Source organism: Schistocerca nitens, chromosome 4, assembly GCF_023898315.1.
Source record: "Schistocerca nitens isolate TAMUIC-IGC-003100 chromosome 4, iqSchNite1.1, whole genome shotgun sequence".
Classification (NCBI taxonomy): Eukaryota; Metazoa; Arthropoda; class Insecta; order Orthoptera; family Acrididae; genus Schistocerca; species Schistocerca nitens.
This window is the reverse complement of record NC_064617.1, coordinates 674,034,201-674,053,763: the sequence shown is the minus strand read 5'-3', so window position 1 is coordinate 674,053,763 and position 19,563 is coordinate 674,034,201. Positions and strand designations below refer to the sequence as shown.

Sequence of the window (19,563 nt, the reverse complement as noted above, 5' to 3'; positions counted from 1 at the left end):
CAGGTGTTCGGGGAAAAGTGACCTGATGTGTGAAAAATCACCTAATGTGGGTGTGTCCTCTTCTGGATGGGTCCCCCAGTTGGAAGGAACATGCCATTGCAGACACTGGCAATGATGGGGATATTCTCACAATGAGCCAATAATCTTCACAGTCAACAACTACTAAACGTAAATGGAATGAGGCTAACAATTCAATGGCCCTCCCAGCTGCACCACAGTTCCTTGTGGTTTTATGTACTGAAACCAGTCAGTCCTTTGCTACAGTCTGTTTGTTACTTAGAAATGTGTTAAATCCTGCTCTCATTTATGCAGTGGCACTTTGGTTTTGGAGATTACTTCAGATTCTCAAACACAACTACAGCTTACAGCTTCACTTCTCCATGGCTATCCTGTTTGTGTCAAGGCCCATCGATTGCTGAATCCTTCCTGTGGTGGTATTTATACCTCTCTGATCAGGGTGTTATTGCAGTCCACCAGGTGATGACTAAAGTAGGTGAATCCTTAGTGTGCACATGCATTCTTTGCCTCACTTTTGAGTCATTCTACCATCAAAGATCAAAGAAGGCTATGAAGTTATCACAGTTTCCCTTTAGCATGCTGTGTCCCAATCCCTTGGTGAACTGAAGAGTCGCATGACACAATTTGCACAAGGAGATGTGCTATCTGTGTTTTTAACCATCATCTTATTATGGCAAACTGCATTCATTATAAACAGTTGCATGCAGAGTGTTGTCGCATTCCTTGGGATAGCAAAAAAGCTAGCTGGATTTCATTCACTAGTTCTTTTAACAGTTCCACTCCCTCTTCTGTCATGTGGGCCAACCTCTGATGGCTCTCTAGGACAAAGATCCATTCCCCAATTTCCAGCCTGACAGTAGCAGACGATTCATTGTGGACCCTATTGCTATCTTCAACACCGTGGGCCGCCATTTCCTAGAGATTTAAAGCTCTTCCCAATATCACCCTGCCTTCCTCCATCTAAAATGAGCAGAGGACTCTTGGGTGATATCCCTCTCTTCTCAGAATTGTGTGTGCTACAATGCCACCTTTACTATAAGGGGGTACATTTCAAACCTGATTCGGTGCTACCAGTATCATAATTAAACCACATTTGAGAGTCTTGCTGACACCCAGAAAAATGTGTAACCTGTGGTAGGGATGCTCACAAGGGCAATTGTCTGCTTCCTCTTCCCTGCTGCATCAACTGTGATGGCGACCATGCTGCCTCCTCCCACAATTGTCCTGTGTATCTTGATAAGCAGGCTGTCCAGGAGATCTGGGTGAAGGAAAAAGTGCCTTATCCAGTTGCTCATAAGTTGTTGGCTAGTTGAAAACCCTGTGTTCTCATCATATGCCGCCTACAGTACTTTTCTTGCTACATCTTGATCCATGTAGGACATGGCCATGCAGACATGCAACCTGAAATTAAGCATTGCAGTTGTGAAATCGACCAGCATCATTGTACCATCCCCATCTCCTTGTCCAGCTGTGCAACATGACACACAACTTTTGCCTCATAGGGTGAAGTCACCTGCTATGCAACTGGCAGGCCAGAGAGAATAGAAGGAATACTCCTGTCAAGACTTCCTATGTCCTTCCAGCCAATCAGCATCAGAGTCCCCCCTCCGTCAACCAGAGAGGCTCCAAGAAGCCGAACAAAGGCAAACTGTCTTCTCCTTTGCCAACTTGGAGATCCTCTTTGATGGTGTTGCCACATAATACCCTTGCCAGGCTGACCTCTGTGTTGCCAGTGTGCACAACCAACAATTTTTCTGCCCTGTTCTCTAAATTCTCTTTGTTGGATCAAAGACCACGAATGTTCCATTGGAGGCAAGTCATGACAAGGATGAAATGAAGGGGTGTCACTTCAGCGGTTGCTGAGTGCAGCCATTGAAGATTTGCTGCTACAGGGCACAGAATCAGGAGGATCTTGCTCCATGAGGTCTACAGAAGCCTTGGCATTCTCCTTCTATCACACTGCAGAGTCCAGGGCAGAAAAATTGTTGGTGGTACACACTGGCAACTCGGAGGTCGGCCGGGCAAGGGTATTATGTGGTGACACCATCATAGATGATCTCGAAGTTGGCAAAGGAGGATACAGTTTGCCTTTGCTTGGCTTCTTGGAGCCTCTCTGGTTGACAGGGGGGAACTCAAATGTTGATTGGCTGGAAGTATATAGGAAGTCTTGACAGGAGTATTCCTTCTATCTTCTATTCTATCTGGCCTGCTGGTTGCATAGCAGGTGACTTCATCCCATGAGGCCTCATGACCACTTTGAGCTCCAATATTTCCTGGTCCATTCGACCTTCCCCCCCCCACCCCCCACCCCCCCCCACCCCCCTCCCCTCTTCCTCTGAGGACAGAATTCCATCTCATGGGCAAGTCATGCTGCTGCTACAGAATGATGTTTGTAGTCAACCCATCTCCCTCACTACCTGCCATAAACTTGTTGCAGCTCGCCTTTTCCTGCCTTACTAGACCTTTTATCTTTGTACCGTTTACATTCTTCAGTCATTCCATGTCACCAGAGCAGAATTTATCCAGCTTATTGGGCAGCTACCTGACCCGTTTCTGCTGCTTGGTGACTATAATGTGCACCATCCCCTTTGGGGTTCTCCCAGAACCTGTCAAGAGAGATGCCTTCTTGGCTGACTTTCTCAATCAACTTAACTTCTTCTGCCTTAACACAAGAGCACCCACATCCCTTTCAGACTCGACATATACCTATTCCCATTTGGACATATCCTCCCACACTGCCCAGCTTGCCCATCATCTCGAGTGGTCTGTTCTCTCTGACACACACTCGAGCAACCATTTCCTGTGTGCTGTCCATTTCCTGACTCCTACCCCAACCACGTGCACACCCAAATGGCAGCTTACTAAGGCTGACTGGAGGCTTTACTCCTCCCTGGCGACCCTCAACAAACAACATTTCTCCAGTTGTGATGACCAGTAGAATATCTTAAGGAAGTTATCTGTACCACCGCAGAATGCTCCACTCTTCGCACTTCCTCTTTAGCATGCTGTGTCTCAATCCCTTGGTGGACTGAGGTGTGGGACAATGCAATTTGCATACAGAGACATGTTCTCTGTGTTTTTAACCATCATCCTATGATGGCAAACTGGATTAATTATAAAACAGTTGTGTGCACCGTGTTGTCGCATTCTTTGGGATAGCAAAATAGCTAGCTGGATTTCATTCCCTAGTTCTTTTAACATTTCCATTCTTTTAACATTTCCATTCTTTTAACATTTCCATTCTTTTAACATTTCCATTCTTTTAACATTTCCATTCTTTTAACATTTCCATTCTTTTAACATTTCCATTCTTTTAACATTTCCATTCTTTTAACATTTCCACTCCCTCTTCTGTCATGTGGGCCAATCTCTGATGGCTCTCTGGGACAAAGATCCATTCCCCAATTTGCAGCCTGACAGTAGCAGATGATTCATCGTGGACCCTATTGCTATCTCCAACACCTTGTGCCACCCTTTCCCAGAGATTTCGAGCTCCTCTCACTATCACTGTGCCCTTCTCCATTGGAAATGAGCAGGAGTCTTGGGCGATACACCTCTCTTCTCAGAATCAAGAATGCTACAATGCTCCCTTTACTATAAGGGAATTATACCATGCTCTCACTTCATCTTGATCCTCCACACCAGGGCCAGACAATGTTCACATTCAGATGTTGCAGCACCTTTCTCTAGCATGAAAGCACTTTCTGCTTCATACGTACAACTGCATCTGGGCAGAGTGGACATTTCCCAGATGCTGGCATGAAGCTGCTGTCATACCCATATCTAAGCTTGGCTAGGACAAACACCTTCCTTCTAGCTACTGCCCCATTTCTCTCACCAGCTGTGTTTGCTGGATGATGGAACATATGATTCATGCCCAGCTAGTATGGTGGCAATTTACTAAACACTGTACAGTGTGGATTTTGAGCACACTATTCTGCAGTTAATCATCTCGTCACTTTGCCCACCCGTGTCATGAATGGTTTTCTGTGGAAATCCCTGACTGTGGCTATGTTTTGTGATTTGGAAAAGACCTATAACACCTGCTGGAGGACTGGTATCTTTTGTACTTTGTACATGTGGGGCTTCTGTGGCCACATGCTCAGTTTCCTCCAGGGATTTTTAAAATACCAAGTTTTCAAGGTACATGAGGTTCTGCCTTATCGGACACCTTTATCTAGGAAAACAGTGTGCCTCAGGATTCCATCCTGGGCATTGTCATATTTGCTAGTGTCATTAACCCTATAAAGGCCTGTGTCCCACTGGGCATCTCCTGCTCCATTTTACTTGATGATTTTGCCATCTATTGCACTTGTCACTGAAGATGCCGCTCAATGAGGCAGGTCCATGGAGGTCTCTGTCATCTTTACTCATGGAGCATTGACAGTGGCTTTCAATTTTCCACTGACAAACCTATTTGTATGAATTTCTGGCAGCACAATTGGTTTCTTCCATTGTCTTTAAATCTTGAGTGTGTTGCTCTTTTTTGGTCCTCCCACATGTCTTACCTGGCAGCCCACTGTACGCAGTCCATCAACATCCTGTGTGTCATCAGTGGTACTTCCTGAGGAGCAAATCAAACTGTCCTCTGTGTGATTGGTTTATGCATCTGCATGCCCATCACTTTTATGCTGTCTCAAAACTATCCACCATTTTGGCAGCCGTTTGGCCGCTGGTTCCTTTTACACTAGCCTGTATGGGTGTCTGTATGCAGAAGCTGTGGAACTACTGTTGTGATACCACTGTGACTTTCTCCTCATTTGTCTGCCATGTATGGCCACCCATCTTATGCTTCCTTTTTTTATGATTCTGCTGATCATCAGTATGGAGCATGTCCCTCTTCTCTGTTACCACCTAGAGTTCACTTTTGACTCTTGCCCTGGCAGCTTAACTTCGCACTACCTGCAACTTTCCCAGTGAGTGGAAATCCTTCACCACCTTGGCTTTGTATGATGGTCCGTGTTCACCTTAGCCTTCATTCACTTCTTAAGGACAAAACTCCAGTCTTGCTCTATTGCCTTCAGTTTCACGATCTTCGTACAGAACTTCGTGATAGTACTTTTGTGTTCAGTGATCGCTCTCAGACTGACTGTATTGTTGGGTGTGCCTTCATCATTGGCACTGATGTTTTTCAGTATGGGATTCTGGAACACCACTCAGTATTTACAGCAGAGCTCTTCACCCTGTATCAGGCCACGCAGTACATCCGGCAACACAAGCTTTTCAGTTGTGTCACCTGCTCTGACACTCCTAGTGCCTTTCAAAGCCTCTATGTGCTGTACACCATCCATCCCTTGGTGCAACAGTTCCAGGAAACCTAACACTTGCTCACTCTTGATGGAGCCACTGTGATGGTTATGTGGTTACCTGGTTACATCAGTCTGACAGGAGACGAGGCCATGATGCTGTACCTCAGCCCACTAGTTCTTACATTCCCTCTAGTGATATCCATGTTGCCAACCCTCTTGTCTGAGGAGATCATTTTAGCAAGGTTGCGTATTGGGCACTGTATTTTTTAGCCATTGTCATTTGTTAAGTGGTGCTCCGCCACCAGTTTGAACTCATTACACTCAACCTCTGACTGTCCACCATTTCCTGACAGAATGCCCTTTTTTTAACCACTTACATTCTCGTTTTTGTTCGCCTTCTGAGTTATTGGCCATTTTAGTGAATGACACGTTGCTTGTCAACCACATTTTCTTTTTATCCATTGTAGCAATATGGCGAAGCCCGTTTAATTTTTAGTTCATGACCTTCGTTTCTCTATGGTGTATTTTATAGATGTTTCTCCATGTCCATTTTTTTCAGCTGTCTTCTCTTCCATCAATTGGGATGTTCATAGTTCGTAGTTGTTTTTGCGGCCTAAAATAATGCAATAGATTCTAAGGAATGCTCATTTAAGTTGTATTAAAATATAATGTGCTTTCTGTTGCAGAAGCAAAGAAGATATTTCTACATGGAATCGTTTAGTGGCATCTGTGAAAGCACGGATAACTGTTGCTGAAGTTGTTGAGGGAGTTAAATCGGATGCCTTACTTACATTCGACTTTTTGGTTCTGTTAATAATTGCAGGGTAGGTTTTATTCTTCTTATAGTGTTAAGAAAGTAGAACTGACAGATGAAATCAATAAAATGGGCAAATTACTTCATATGTTGGTATTTTATTTACATGTAAGGGTTCGTCTGCAGTGATTATAGATAGTTAAAATAATATAAATAATTTAAATGTAAATATAATTAAAATATGTTCTCTTCTTGTCTGAACTATTTTACTTTCATGCAAGGCTACACTCCGGATATATCCTGTCAGAAAAAAAAACTTTTTGACAATGAAATGTGTTGAATTTTAATGATTTTGATCTTCTTTCAGAAACACTGAACTTCTTATTGCTAGTCTGCATTTTATATTCATTCTAGTTTAACGATCATGTTATTTTACTGCCCAGGTAGCAAAACTCATTGTCTCATTTCCTTATTAATGTAATTTGAGTTCAGCAGCACAACCACCAGCACCAGCAGCAGCAGCTCATAGTTTGTAGATGTACTGTATACATCATTTAGTTTAGTGGTGTTCTTGCATGCCTCTACATGAACATCTATATCCATACTCTGTAAACCACTGTGAAATGCATGGCAGAAACAGCTCCCCCTCAGACCAGTTCTTAAGGCTTTGTGGCGTAGAGCGCCATAAATATCGATATTTGTTCTGTACGCAAGTGTGCTATCTTTGAGGAGAGGGCTTTGGGGGCAGGATGTTGGACGCTAACAGGAGTTAGCCTCCGGACTTGTATCTGTGTAGACGCTAAGTGTGAATAAATCCGTATATGAGAGAATTCTAGTTGTTTACCTACAAATATACCATATTCCCTCACTGGTGACACCGACGTGATATGAACATGCAACCTTCTGATCTGGAGTCAGAAGTGCTACAATTGGGGTCACCAGTGAGGGAATATGGTATAGTTATGACAATGCTATCGGCGCAGTACTGAGTCAGACATACAACGATGTTACGACCCCCCTGCAGTTTTTCTCAAAAAAGCTAAACAACGCGCAGAAGAAATACTCAGCATTCGACAGAGAATTACTTGTAGTTTACAAGGCCATAAGACACTTCAGAACTGATGTTGAGGGACGAGATTTCTATGTGCTCACTTATCACAAGCCGTTGGTTCCTGCCATAAGAAATCCTGCGGCTGATCCGCCCCCACGACGCTTTCGTCACATCGATTACATCTTGCAATTTACAAATGACATTCACTACATCCGAGGAGCGGGCAATGTGGTCGCTGATTGTCTCTCACGTGTTGGTGCTGTCATAACCTTAATTGACTTAACGGACCTACCTCGGTTGCAATCAGCAGACCCCGATACCATGCAGTTAATTTCAGACCACAGCTCCTCTCTTCAACCGGTATGCTCTACTTTCCCTGGCATATCTGACTTAGTGTGGTGTGATGAATCGAGTGGTACGTTGCGGCCATTCATTCCTAAGCCCCTTCAACACCAGGTCTTTGACAAACTACACACATTAGCACACCCCGGTGTCAAAGCTTCCACCCGTCTGGTAACTGAACGGTTTGTCTGGAGAGACATGTGCCGTGACTGTCAGTCTTGGGTAAGGGCATGCATGGTGTGTCAACAGAACAAAGTTTACAGGCACACTTCTCCACCCATTGGCTGTTTTGCCCAACCGTCAGGCCGGTTTCACCATGTTCATGTCGACCTTGTAGGCCCTTTGCCCCCCTCCGAGGGTTTCTGTTACTTGTTTACAGCTATTGACAGGATGACTCGGTGGGCTGAGGAAGTGCCTATTCTGAACATTACCTCTGAGACAGTAAGTCGAGTGTTCTTAGATTCGTGGATCTCTAGATTTGGCTCACCTGTTTACCTCACCACTGACCAGGGGCGACAATTCGAGTCTTCAGTTTTCTCTGACTTATGTAAAATGTGTGGTATTGTCAAAATTCATACTTCTGCACACCACCCCCAAAGCAATGGGCTTGTCGAGCAATGGCATCGCACCTTAAAGTCTGCCCTGCTTTGCCATGACTCACTATGGACAGAGGCACTGCCCTTCATGCTCCTTGGCCTTCGTTTGACTTTCAAGGAAGACCTCAAGGGATCCGTAGCCGAGTTTGTGTATGGCCAACCTCTGGTTTTGCCTGGAGAATTAGTCACTCCGACCCCACTTCCACGGCCCTCTGAACTCCCTTCACTTCTTGATCGGGTGCGCTTGCACTGCAGCAAAATTCAGCCGCCACCTCTGGCTGCTCATACACCTCCGCGCGTGTACGTACCGCGCACGCTAGACTCTTGTGAGTATGTGTTTCTCAGAGACAACTCAGTCAAAGCCCCGCTCCAGTCGCCCTACACAGGTCCTTACAAGGTTGTCAAACGCTCTGAGAATAACATGGATCTCCTCATAAAAGACTCTGTAACCACGGTCTCACTCAACCGAGTGAAACCAGCTTTCATTGAGCCTCAGGTAAACCTCCCTGATTCTGCCCCTATTTCTCCCACTCCTGCTTCGAGCGGCCATCCATCTTCCCACACCATGCATTTGGGTATTGATTCTCCACAGCGTGCTTCTCTGCCGAGCGCTGCTCCTTCTCCGCGTTCATCTAATTCGAGTGGCCAATCTTTCCGGGGCTTCGCTCCTCACAGCCCTCGCAGTCGAACTGCCAACCACTCGGATTCTACATTTGAGTTACCATCTTCGTGTGACAGCTCTTTGTCACGCCGTTCAATCCACGCTGGCTCCTTGTTGCCTTCGGTCACGCTCCCTCGTCTGTCAGCTGATCGCCCGAGGTTGTCTCCTGCGCAGTCCAGTGCACCTGCCACCCCCCTCTTAGCAGATGCTTCCCCCTGCCATGGCTTTCCCACACCTCCCTGCCTCCCTACCATTGCTCGTACAGGTGCCATCCAAGAATTCACAACACATGTGCACCCTGATGACATACATAAATTATCTGTTGTCGTAGATGGCCAAACGGTGTGTGTGGTACTCGCGTGTGACAATACTGAGGGAGGAAGTGCAGAATCTCGTGTGGTGCGCCGCTTTAAATTGAGCAGAAGTGCTGCGTGTGGCAATTTGCGTGCCTTTGTTAGGCCTTCTGGCAAGGTGATTCTCCATCTGCCGGCTGACGAAGTGCTACACCTCCACTCCAGGACGGGATGTCGTCTTCAGCCGCCGGCGTCGCTTGCTGACTTCACCGTCGATGTACCGGGTTTCACCCCCCGGTCTCCTACCAGTCGACCGCTTCCACCTGACACAGAAGAACTGTGCGTTACCTTCCTAACTTCTCACCCCTCCCCCCATTCACAGGGACGTACTCCATAGTGGGCGGCGGGGCTATGTGGCGTAGAGCGCCATAAATATCGATATTTGTTCTGTACGCAAGTGTGCTATCTTTGAGGAGAGGGCTTTGGGGGCAGGATGTTGGACGCTAACGGGAGTTAGCCTCTGGACTTGTATCTGTGTAGACGCTAAGTGTGAATAAATCCGTATATGAGAGAATTCTAGTTGTTTACCTACAACTATACCATATTCCCTCAGCTTCTTTAATTTCCATTCACATGTGTAACGTGAGAAGGATGACTGCTTGAAAGCCTTTGTGCATACTACTGAGTGGAAGTGAACAGTAACTCTCTATTTATTTGTGTTTAGTTGTGTTATTTATTTTGTTGTAAGACTTTGTATATTTTTTGATCATTTGTGTAAAGAAATTACTTTTGTAGTTTAGTTGTATTCCACTGTGAACACTAGTGTCACTTTATTTTATTGTGTGGCCTGCCTCTTCTTTCACAATTAGTCCCTGATTGGTTAGTGAATTTATTTGTCATTGTATGTAGTTGTTACATAGTAAAAAATGGCTAGGAATTATGTTGATATTGTGCAGAAACAAGGATAATTGGCTGCTGTCTAGAAACTGCTAGAAACTGTGTTGGCCACTGTTGACAAGTTTCAGGGTGCTGCCCTGATGTAGCAATGATGGAGCACCAGTGGTGAAAACCACAACACCTCTGGTGCTGCTGGAATACCCTGGCAACACCAATTCCACTGTTCCTTACAATGTGTATCATCTGAATAGTTTGCCCTCATTTAAGGGCTAGTGACAGACCCTGATGAGCTTGCATATCTCTGATGGAAGGCAAAAGTGGGAACAGGTTGCACAGCTTCCCCTTTACATCTTATCAAAAGGTACAGGATGCTGCCCATTGTTGGTAATATATGTGAGCCAGCATGGGTGCCTTGCCTGATTAGCAATCGGAGGCTTATTTTCCTGCCAAGTCTAGGTAGTTAGAGAGGAAAGGTATGTTGGTCATTGGGAGCTCAAATGTTACATAGGTAATGGAGCTCCACAGCAAAACAGCAAGTTAGTTGGGAAAGAGTGCCAGTGTGTACTTGGTATTCCTGTCAGGTCATCTCATCCAAGATGTGGAGCAGCCTCTTGTGGTGGCTATTGAAAAACAGTGGGTACCTCTGGCTGTGGACAATTGCTCATGTTCGCATGAACAACATTTGCTGCCTGGGTTCTAAGGCTATTCTTAATTTCTTTGTAAGTTAGCTTTGTTGGTATAGGTAGCTAGCATTGCATGTGGAGTATAAGCATTGTTCACCTTTTGCAGTATCCTGCACAGAGTTGATTACCACTCTCTAGTCTGGAGTCCAGTTGAAAGTCCATACCAGAGACTCAGACGGTTCTGCAGCAATCTTGGACACTAATTTCTCAACCTCTGCTATTGAATGGAGAATTTTAGGGGCCCCATTAATAGCTGACATGGATAACAGAGTGGTGTGCACAAAAAGGTTATTTAGATTAGAGGAACCCTAAACAAGGGTTCCTCTAATCTAAATAAAACTTATTTGCACAATCGTAAAATTCATGCCTGAAATCAAAGACAGATCAACAATACTATTCACCGCAGATTTTTTGGCCCTACAGATCAAAAAAGGTAATGTAAATGTATTATTAGTAACTGCAGGAGCAACCGTGGTAAGGTCTGAGAATTAGTTACACTTACTAAAAGTAATAAACCACACATGGTATTAGGAAGAGAGAGTTTGCTAGAACCAGAAATGAACAATGGTGAAATCGTAACTTCAGACTGGAATATAAATTGTGAGCTTATTTATTGCCTTAAGTAAGTTTCTAGTATCTGTGGAAGTACTACAGATGCAGAATGTGACATAGTTTCAATAAGAGTAAGCATCAAAGCTGGTTAAAATGGTAATCAGATGCTTTTATAGACAACCTGATTCAGGAGCTGTAAAGCCAGAGCACTTATTCAACTTGGAGAATATTGCAAGTAAGTTTTCTGACTATGCTATTGTAACTGGTGGAGATGTCCATTCATCATCTATAGAAAGGGTGGAGCAGGTAGTTACAGAACTGATGTGTGAGAGCAATGTCTTGGATCTTCTGGTAACTAATAATCATAAACTTTTTGAATAACTTTTTGTTGAGGAGAGAATTGGTGATCATAAGAATCATGTTCTTGTACATTAAGCTCATGTATTTTATGATGATGTATATATTTGAGAATAATGCTCAGAACAGAATTTTCTTATAGATTGATTGCAGCTCTTGGTCTAATAGAAAATAGCACTGGGATTCTGGTAGCCAGTATGCTAATATCACCATTAATGGTAAGTATTGTAATCTACAGTATTTTTCATAAAATATTGCAGTTAAGTTTGTGAAATAAGAAAAAGTTCTACTTTCAGACTGCATATATGGCCTGCTCTAAAATATTGCTCTAGTGTGCAATATTGTAATTGGGTTGTGTAACGGAAATGATGTATTGTAAATGAAACTTGGTCTGTCCTGCATTTTTCTCAGGACTGAAGACCACAACCACAACAACAACAACAACAACAACAACAGACACTGTGCAAGTTCTTACTCTTTCTGTATTTAAATTAGGAACTTTTTCTCATTCTTCTTTAATGATAACTGACATTATCTGTGATGACTGCAGAAACATCTTCTAAATCATATAAACTAAAAAACAGCATTTATTTGCGTCATTATTGGTCTCTTCATGATATTACTGGATTTACAGGTTGTAAATGTTAGCTTTGCACTTTCAATAAAACCAGATTCAGATGCTCCTGTATGACAGACAGTGAATACTGTCTTCTCTTTGCCATTTGGTACTGAAAAACTGCTATTACCATTTGAATCCTGCCAAATGTGCTTTTTGGGGTGCTTCTGATTTAGCCATGTTTCATTAAGATATGTAAGAGGGCTACGATGGTTTTATTTTCTGATGTGGCTTTTTCTCGGAAAAGTTCCTCAAGATGTTTCAATATTTGATGTCTCCATAAGAATCTGTTGTCCATCATTGCATTTTCTGTGCCTGAATACCAAAGATTTGGGAATTCATTCACTCTGATGGTGGTCACCTATGAAAGCAGTTTTGTAGTGTAGCACATCTGCCCCAGTTCTCCATGATCATAAAATAAGAATACAGTATGATAAAAAATGTCTTTCTGGAAGTATTCGAGGGATTGAAAAGTTATTTCTTGACCACATGTTTCAATTGACTATACTTCCAAAAATACTATCTGTATCATTTTAATTGAATCAACTGTGGGTTCTTGGTGAAACATTGTAAATTACGTCAGTAGTGTACTTGAAAATGGGCTTAAAACCTGAATCCTAGGTTGTACACTAACATTAATAATAAATTGTGAAACAAGGCTAAAAGCAGTGTTTGTTTAGTTAATACTATCTGTATGTTTTGTAATGAATCACCACATGCCTTTCCTGTTGCAATATGTGGTGACAATAAGATTTTCTCTATCCTGGCTTTGTCTTTAAGGTTTGTAATTAATTCATATACTTTGATTCTGTGTGTCTTGAAACACAGTGGAAAATCCAGGATGGAATAATATATTATGAAAAGCTACTCACTGCACAGTGGAGACACACACACACACACACACACACACACACACACACACACACACACACTCTCTCTCTCTCTCTCTCTCTCTCTCTCTCTCTCTCTCTCTCTCTCTCTCTCTCGGGCCACTGAGGCCAGATAGTGAGCAACTGCGCTGCACAGGTTGGGAGAAGCGATCTGGGTCATGGGGGTAGGGTGGGGGAGAATAAAGCACTATTTGTGGGAGCATACGTGGATATGGTGGGGACCGGTGCAATAGGAGATTATTTGGGAGGGAGGGAGGGGATGGCAAGGTCGGGGAAGGGAACAGAAAAGGAGACAAATAAAAAGATTGTACGTCCGTTGGTGGAAAACAAGGCTGTGTAGTGAGGAGTGGGAGCACTGAAAGGGATAGGTGGGTGAAGGACCGTGACTTCACAAAGGTAGTGTCCAGGGGGTTTATGGGAACATAAAGAGATATTACAGGGAGAGCTCCCACTAGTGCACTTCAGAAAATCTGGTGTTGGTAGGAAGGATCCAAATAGCACAGGCTGTGAAGCAGTCAGTGAAGTGAAGAACATTGTGTTGGGGAGTGTTGCTCAACAATCGGGTGGTCCAGGCGTTTCTTGGCCACAGTTTGTCAGTGGCCATTCATGTGGACAGACAGCTTGTTGGTTGTCATGCCCACCTAGAATGCAGCACATTGGTTGCAGCTTAGCTTGTAGACCATCTGACTGCTTTCACAGGTAGTCCTGCCTTTGATGGGAGAAATGATGCTTGTGACTGTACTGGAGTAGATGGGGGTGGGGGTAGAGGGTGGGAGTGGCAAGCGAGGGTGATGAAGAGGACAGGTCTTGTATCTAGGTCTATTAAAAGGACATGAGCCATGAGGCAAGGGATTATGAGTATGGATGGATTGTGTAGGTTTGGTGGACAGCAGAATACCACTATGGTAGGGGTGGGAAGGTAAAAGGGTAAGATATTCTATATTACAGGGCATGACGAGTGGAGAATGTGATTCACTTACTACAGTCCTGGTTGGTATTGAGTCGCAAGGGCAGTGCTCCTCCACAGTGTGGGTCTCTGAGAGGTGGTGGGTGACTGGAGAGAGAAGGCATGGGAAATCTGTTCCTGTACAAGTTTGGGAGGGTAATTATGGTCTGTGAAGGCCTCAGTGAGACCATCAATATATCTGGAGAGGGACTATTCATAACTGGAGATCTGATGGCCACAGGGGAGCCAGTCTGTATGGAAGGGACTTCTTGGTATGGAATTGGTGGTTGCTGTTGAAGTGTAGGTATTTCTGATGATTGATTGATTTATAGGTTTGATATAGATGGAGTACTGATGTAGCCATCTTTGGGTTGGAGGTCAACATACAGGAAGGGGGCTTGTTTGGATGAGGAGGACCAGGTGAAGTGAATGGGGAGAAGGTGTTTCAGGTTCTGGAGTAATGTTGATATGATGTCCTTGTACACGGTCCACAAAAATGGCACCAATGAATCTAAATCAGGTGAGGGGTTTGGGATTCTGGGTGGTTAGGAAGGATTCCTGTAGGTGACTCATGAATAGGTTGGCATATGATGGTGGTATGAGTGCCCATTGCTATGCCACAGATTTGCTCCTAAGTGAAGTCTTCAATGATGAAATAATTGTGGCTGAAGATATAGTTGGCCATGATGACCAGAAAGATGGCTGTATGTTTGGAATCCATGAGACACTGGGAAAGTTAGTGTTCCATAGCTGCAAGGCCATGGACATTAGGGATGTTAGTGAAAAGGGAGGCATCATCAATAGTGATGAGCAGGGCACCATGTGGTAAAGGAACAGGAACTGTGGAGAGTAATTGGGAAAAGTTTGGTGTCTTTTATATAGGAGAATAGGTTGCAGGTAACTGACTTGTCTAAGGGAGCTGATGGGTGGATGTTTATGGACTTCAGGAAACATGTAGGGGAGGGGGATATATATATATATATATATATATATATATATATATATATATATATATATATATATATATTGCCTGCTTCAGACATTTAGACTAAGCCCTTTTGGCTGTAAGCCCACAGCCCACTTGTTCAGCACTCTTTTTGTTATGCCTTACTGCGACTTGATATCTCCACTATATAATACTGTCATGCAACACAATTATCTTAACTTGTGATTAGATTAGATTAGATTAATACTAGTTCCATGGATCATGAATACGATATTTCGTAATGATGTGGAACGAGTCAAATTTTCCAATACATGACATAATTAAGTTAATTTAACAACATACTTAAGTTAATATAACAACTTTTTTATTTTTTGTGTTTATTTTGTATTTTTGTATTTTTTATTTTTTAAATATTTTTTGTTCTGTTTTTTTCTTTTTTTCTTAATTTATATCTAAAAATTCCTCTATGGAGTAGAAGGAGTTGTCATTCAGAAATTCTTTTAATTTCTTCTTAAATACTTGTTGGTTATCTGTCAGACTTTTGATACTATTTGGTAAGTGACCAAAGACTTTAGTGCCAGTATAATTCACCCCTTCGAAAACAGCGATACTCCATGATGAGAAACACTGCTTTTTGCACAAACAGAAACACTTTCACACAGCAAACACACAACCAAATGCTAGGTAGCAGCAAAGTTGCTGCTGCTTGAAGAAGTGTAGTGTTAAATTATAAATTGTGTTCATGATAGGTTTCAGTTTAATATTGTTGCTTCTTATGATTCTGCCTGGAAAGCAGTTGTGGTAGAAATGAGACCATGGCAACAGTCCGCACTTAAACATAGTCCAAGCCAGATTAGGCCCAAGACTTCTCATTGGCATTCACAAATGGAGGGACGATGAGAGGTGAAAGAACTGACCTACCCCTATAAGCTGCCAATTTTGCTGCTCCCCAATACAATAAAACTTTGTTTCAATGTGAACCAAAATCTGGTTATTAATAAATATGACATCACACATACATCCCTTGCCTCAAATACTTGGAATTAAAATTTCTTGCATCATTAGATTTGTCTCTGGAATTATTAGTGCTGCAACAGCTTGCTTTTATCAGTGTTAATAGGGTTTTAGGCATGTATAATACTTTCGATTCAGAAGTTATGCAAAAGCAGATTTTACATCTGCTCAGCTTAGGAGAGTATATTGAAACATTTGAACTGACAAATACCAGTACTTTAAAAAAGTTAATCATGTCACAAATCCCAGATTGCATATGAGTGTATGAGATTTGAGGAGATTCTTTCTTCTCCACTCATGAATGCAATAGGTGGAACTTTAAATGTATCATAAATATGATGTACATGTATGGTAAATATGATATATGTTAGCAATTTGCAGAGTATGCCTACACAACAGAATTCACAAGTTCATTCTGTTTTTCAGTGACTATTAAGTTGACATTTAGTAAGTTTTGTATTCTGCTCTGGTTAGTAACACACAATTACCACAAAATGGTCAAAATTGTAGTTTAAAACAGTGACTCATGAAAGTGCACAAAATTAGCTAGGTATAAAATTGACATATGTATGTGCAGCATATTGTCAAAGGAAATAGTTCCAGCAATTTTAATGCAGTTAATTTAATACAATAAAAATCTGAACTCATACTGAGAAATAGAACAACTCATATCACTCAGTAGCAATGTTCATTTAAAAATAATAGCATTTTATTTTGTTACTACCAGCTCCTTCTCAAAACACTGATTTTTGGTAATTTGCTTAGTTTTCAACTCCAGCATTCATCCTTCTGTCCCAGTAACAGAAATTATTTTTGAGGGCTGATGAGACTTTGTACCAAACAGTGAAAATATGCATTATATAGAAACAGGAAAATAGCAAGAAATCTGTTGCAGAGAACAGAAAACAATCACAGTGGAGCAAAAAACATTGTCAAATTGGCATACATTAATCCTTTACATTCATTTTAACGTTGTGTTGGATTGAGTTTGAATGTAAGTCAGAAATTACCCATATTGCTGTTGATTGTTCTTAGGGCCCTATAATGGCTGGTACTGTTGGAACAATGATCAAAGACAAAGAACTGATGAAGATGGGCATATTAAATGAAATATTTGGTCTATTAATTTGCTTATTAGAAGGCTTTATTTGTGGAATAGTGGTTGGATTAGTAGCAGAACACTTTGCTCTTAACAGATGGCCAACAGTGGAAATGGTAACAAGGTAAGTATCTTTCATTATAGAAAAATGAATAAAAATATAAGTACACTCTGTATAATGGATAATAAAGCTTTGATTTGGGTTTCACATTTATTCACACTTTTTATTAATACAGAATATTTTGGTTGATGTCAAGTTACTTGTAAGAGTAAAACTTGGAAAAATTGATTAATCATTACTCAACATCAACCACATAAATTTCATAAATGTTTGTATTTCATGAAATGCAATTACATACATTGTTTGAGGGTGTGAAACAGAGGATTTGTGGTAAAGTCTTCTAAAAAGTGTGAAATTTACTATAAGTCAGACTGCCTTTAAGAAAGTACTTAATTGGAAAGTGACTGCTCTCTCCCTTACTATATGATGAAACCTAGACCGATTTGGAATACATATGGAGAAACTGGACCTTTTAGTGTATAGCCGGCCTAAGTGGCCGAGTGGTTCTAGGCGCTACACTCTGGAACCGCGCGACTGCTACGGTCGCAGGTTCGAATCCTGCCTCTGGCATGGATGTGTGCAATGTCCTTAGGTTAGTTAGGTTTAAGTAGTTCTAAGTTGTAGGGGACTGATGACCTCAGAAGTTAAGTACTATAGTGCTCAGAGCCTTTTTTTTAGTGTATAAAGCATGGCTATGTGTATCTAAAGAGACCTATTTTAAACATACCAAAGACAATGCTCTAAGTGATTGCAGCCTTCATCAAAAGGATAAGGTGGGACAGGAATGTAGTATGACGACATTTTTTGTAGCTAACAAGTTTCATTACACTCTTTTTACCCCATGCAGGACATATTCCAGCATCTGCTATACAAATGCTAACTTCAAGGATGACAGGGATAGGAAGGGCAGATCCTTACTGTGTCCATGATATTTACTAAGAAACACATGCCTCTTCGATTATGCCTAAAAGCAAGCACTTCTGGGTTCTCATCTTTCATTGGCTGGGTTATGGTTTTAGCAAAACTAGGTGTCATGATTGGGATCCATGAGCACTGCCAGTCCTCTTCAGTTGTAAGCTCAGGGACTGCTTCAGCAACACACCATGCATGTGGCAGTAGAACATTGTGTGCCACAGAAGTGGGAGATCTTATAGTTCAACTATCCAAATTGTGACAATGGTACAAACCTTTGGAGGAGGAGAATGGGGAAGAAGGAACCTCTGGGGAACCTGCTGTAACTCAGTTGTACAGGGCTTACTTAGGCTTATGGGACTCAGCCATTGCGCAGCAGTGATTCCCTATCTTCTTTTGGGTTGCAAATGACTAACAGTAAACCCAACACCACCAGAATCCCCGTGGAAGAGGTCGACCACTGAATGGTTTTCACAGCAACTAGTGACAGAAAATGCCAGTGATTCTTAGCCTCTCCTCAGTAGCACCATCTCGATCTCCACTACGACAAGGTACTGTCCCTAATAGACTAAAATTTGCAGTTGTTAAACCACTCTTCATAAAGGGTGATAAAGCAGAGATTTCTAACTACTGCCCAATTTCATTGTTAAAAAGTCTTTCAAAAATCCTTGAGAAACTTATGTACAATAGAATCATGGCTCACATTAATATATATAACATCCTTAATAAAAATCAGTTTGGATTCGAAAAGGGTATTTCAACTGAACAAGCCATTTTCTCATTTGTCAACCAGCTTCTTGAATCAATAAACAAGAAAATGTCACCAGTTGGAATGTTTCTGTGATCTGTCAAAAGCATTTGACTGTGTAGATCACAAGATTCTACTAAGAAAGGCTGAGCATTACAGCTTAAAAGATAAAGTAGGGAAGTGGCCTGAGTCATATCTAGATGACATACATCAGAAGGTAGTATTAAAGAATTGTGCAGAGGTGCCTGCCAGCTCTGATTGGGGTACATTAAAATGTGGAGTGCCACAGTGCTTGGTCCCTTACTTTTCTTAATCTTTGTAAATGACCTCCCATGGTGTGTGACCCAAGAAGCACACTTCACCCTATTTGCAGATGACACAACCATTATGATTTACAAGGTACCCTACTGCAGTCTAGAGAACACTGCGACCACTATTTTCCAAGAAGTTCTAGAGTGGTTCACTGCAAACGATCTGTCCCTCAATATTAATAAGACTCATTTCATTTAGTTTCAAACAGTAAACAAAAAACTGGAAAATGTTGAAATAAAATGTGGAGACAAAGAAATAGTGAAAGTTGTATCTTCCAAATTTCTGGGTTTACATATTGATCAGATCCGAGTGTGGAATGTCAGATCCCTTAATTGGGCAGGTAGGTTAGAAAATTTAAAAAGGGAAATGGATAGGTTAAAGTTAAATATAGTGGGAATTAGTGAAGTTCGGTGGCAGGAGGAACAAGACTTTTGGTCAGGTGAATACAGGGTTATAAACACAAAATCAAATAGGGGTAATGCAGGAGTAGGTTTAATAATGAATAGGAAAATAGGAATGCGAGTAAGCTGCTACAAACAGCATAGTGAACGCATTATTGTGGCCAA

The 19,563-nt window shown here is 42.0% G+C and overlaps 1 protein-coding gene across 4 annotated transcripts in view; it reads left to right on the top strand.

Annotated features, from left to right (window-relative positions):
* LOC126253084 (uncharacterized) overlaps positions 1 to 19,563 on the top strand; it is a 238,955-nt gene that overhangs the window by 164,082 nt on the left and 55,310 nt on the right. For 3 of the 4 annotated variants that reach the window (XM_049954185.1, XM_049954184.1, XM_049954183.1), the window contains exons 5-7: positions 5,954 to 6,091; positions 11,596 to 11,671; positions 16,901 to 17,088. In XM_049954185.1, the coding sequence (XP_049810142.1) occupies positions 5,954 to 6,091; positions 11,596 to 11,671; positions 16,901 to 17,088 (402 nt within the window). The remainder of the gene's footprint in view (positions 1 to 5,953; positions 6,092 to 11,595; positions 11,672 to 16,900; positions 17,089 to 19,563) is intronic. The other variant, XM_049954186.1, reaches the window with a different exon arrangement.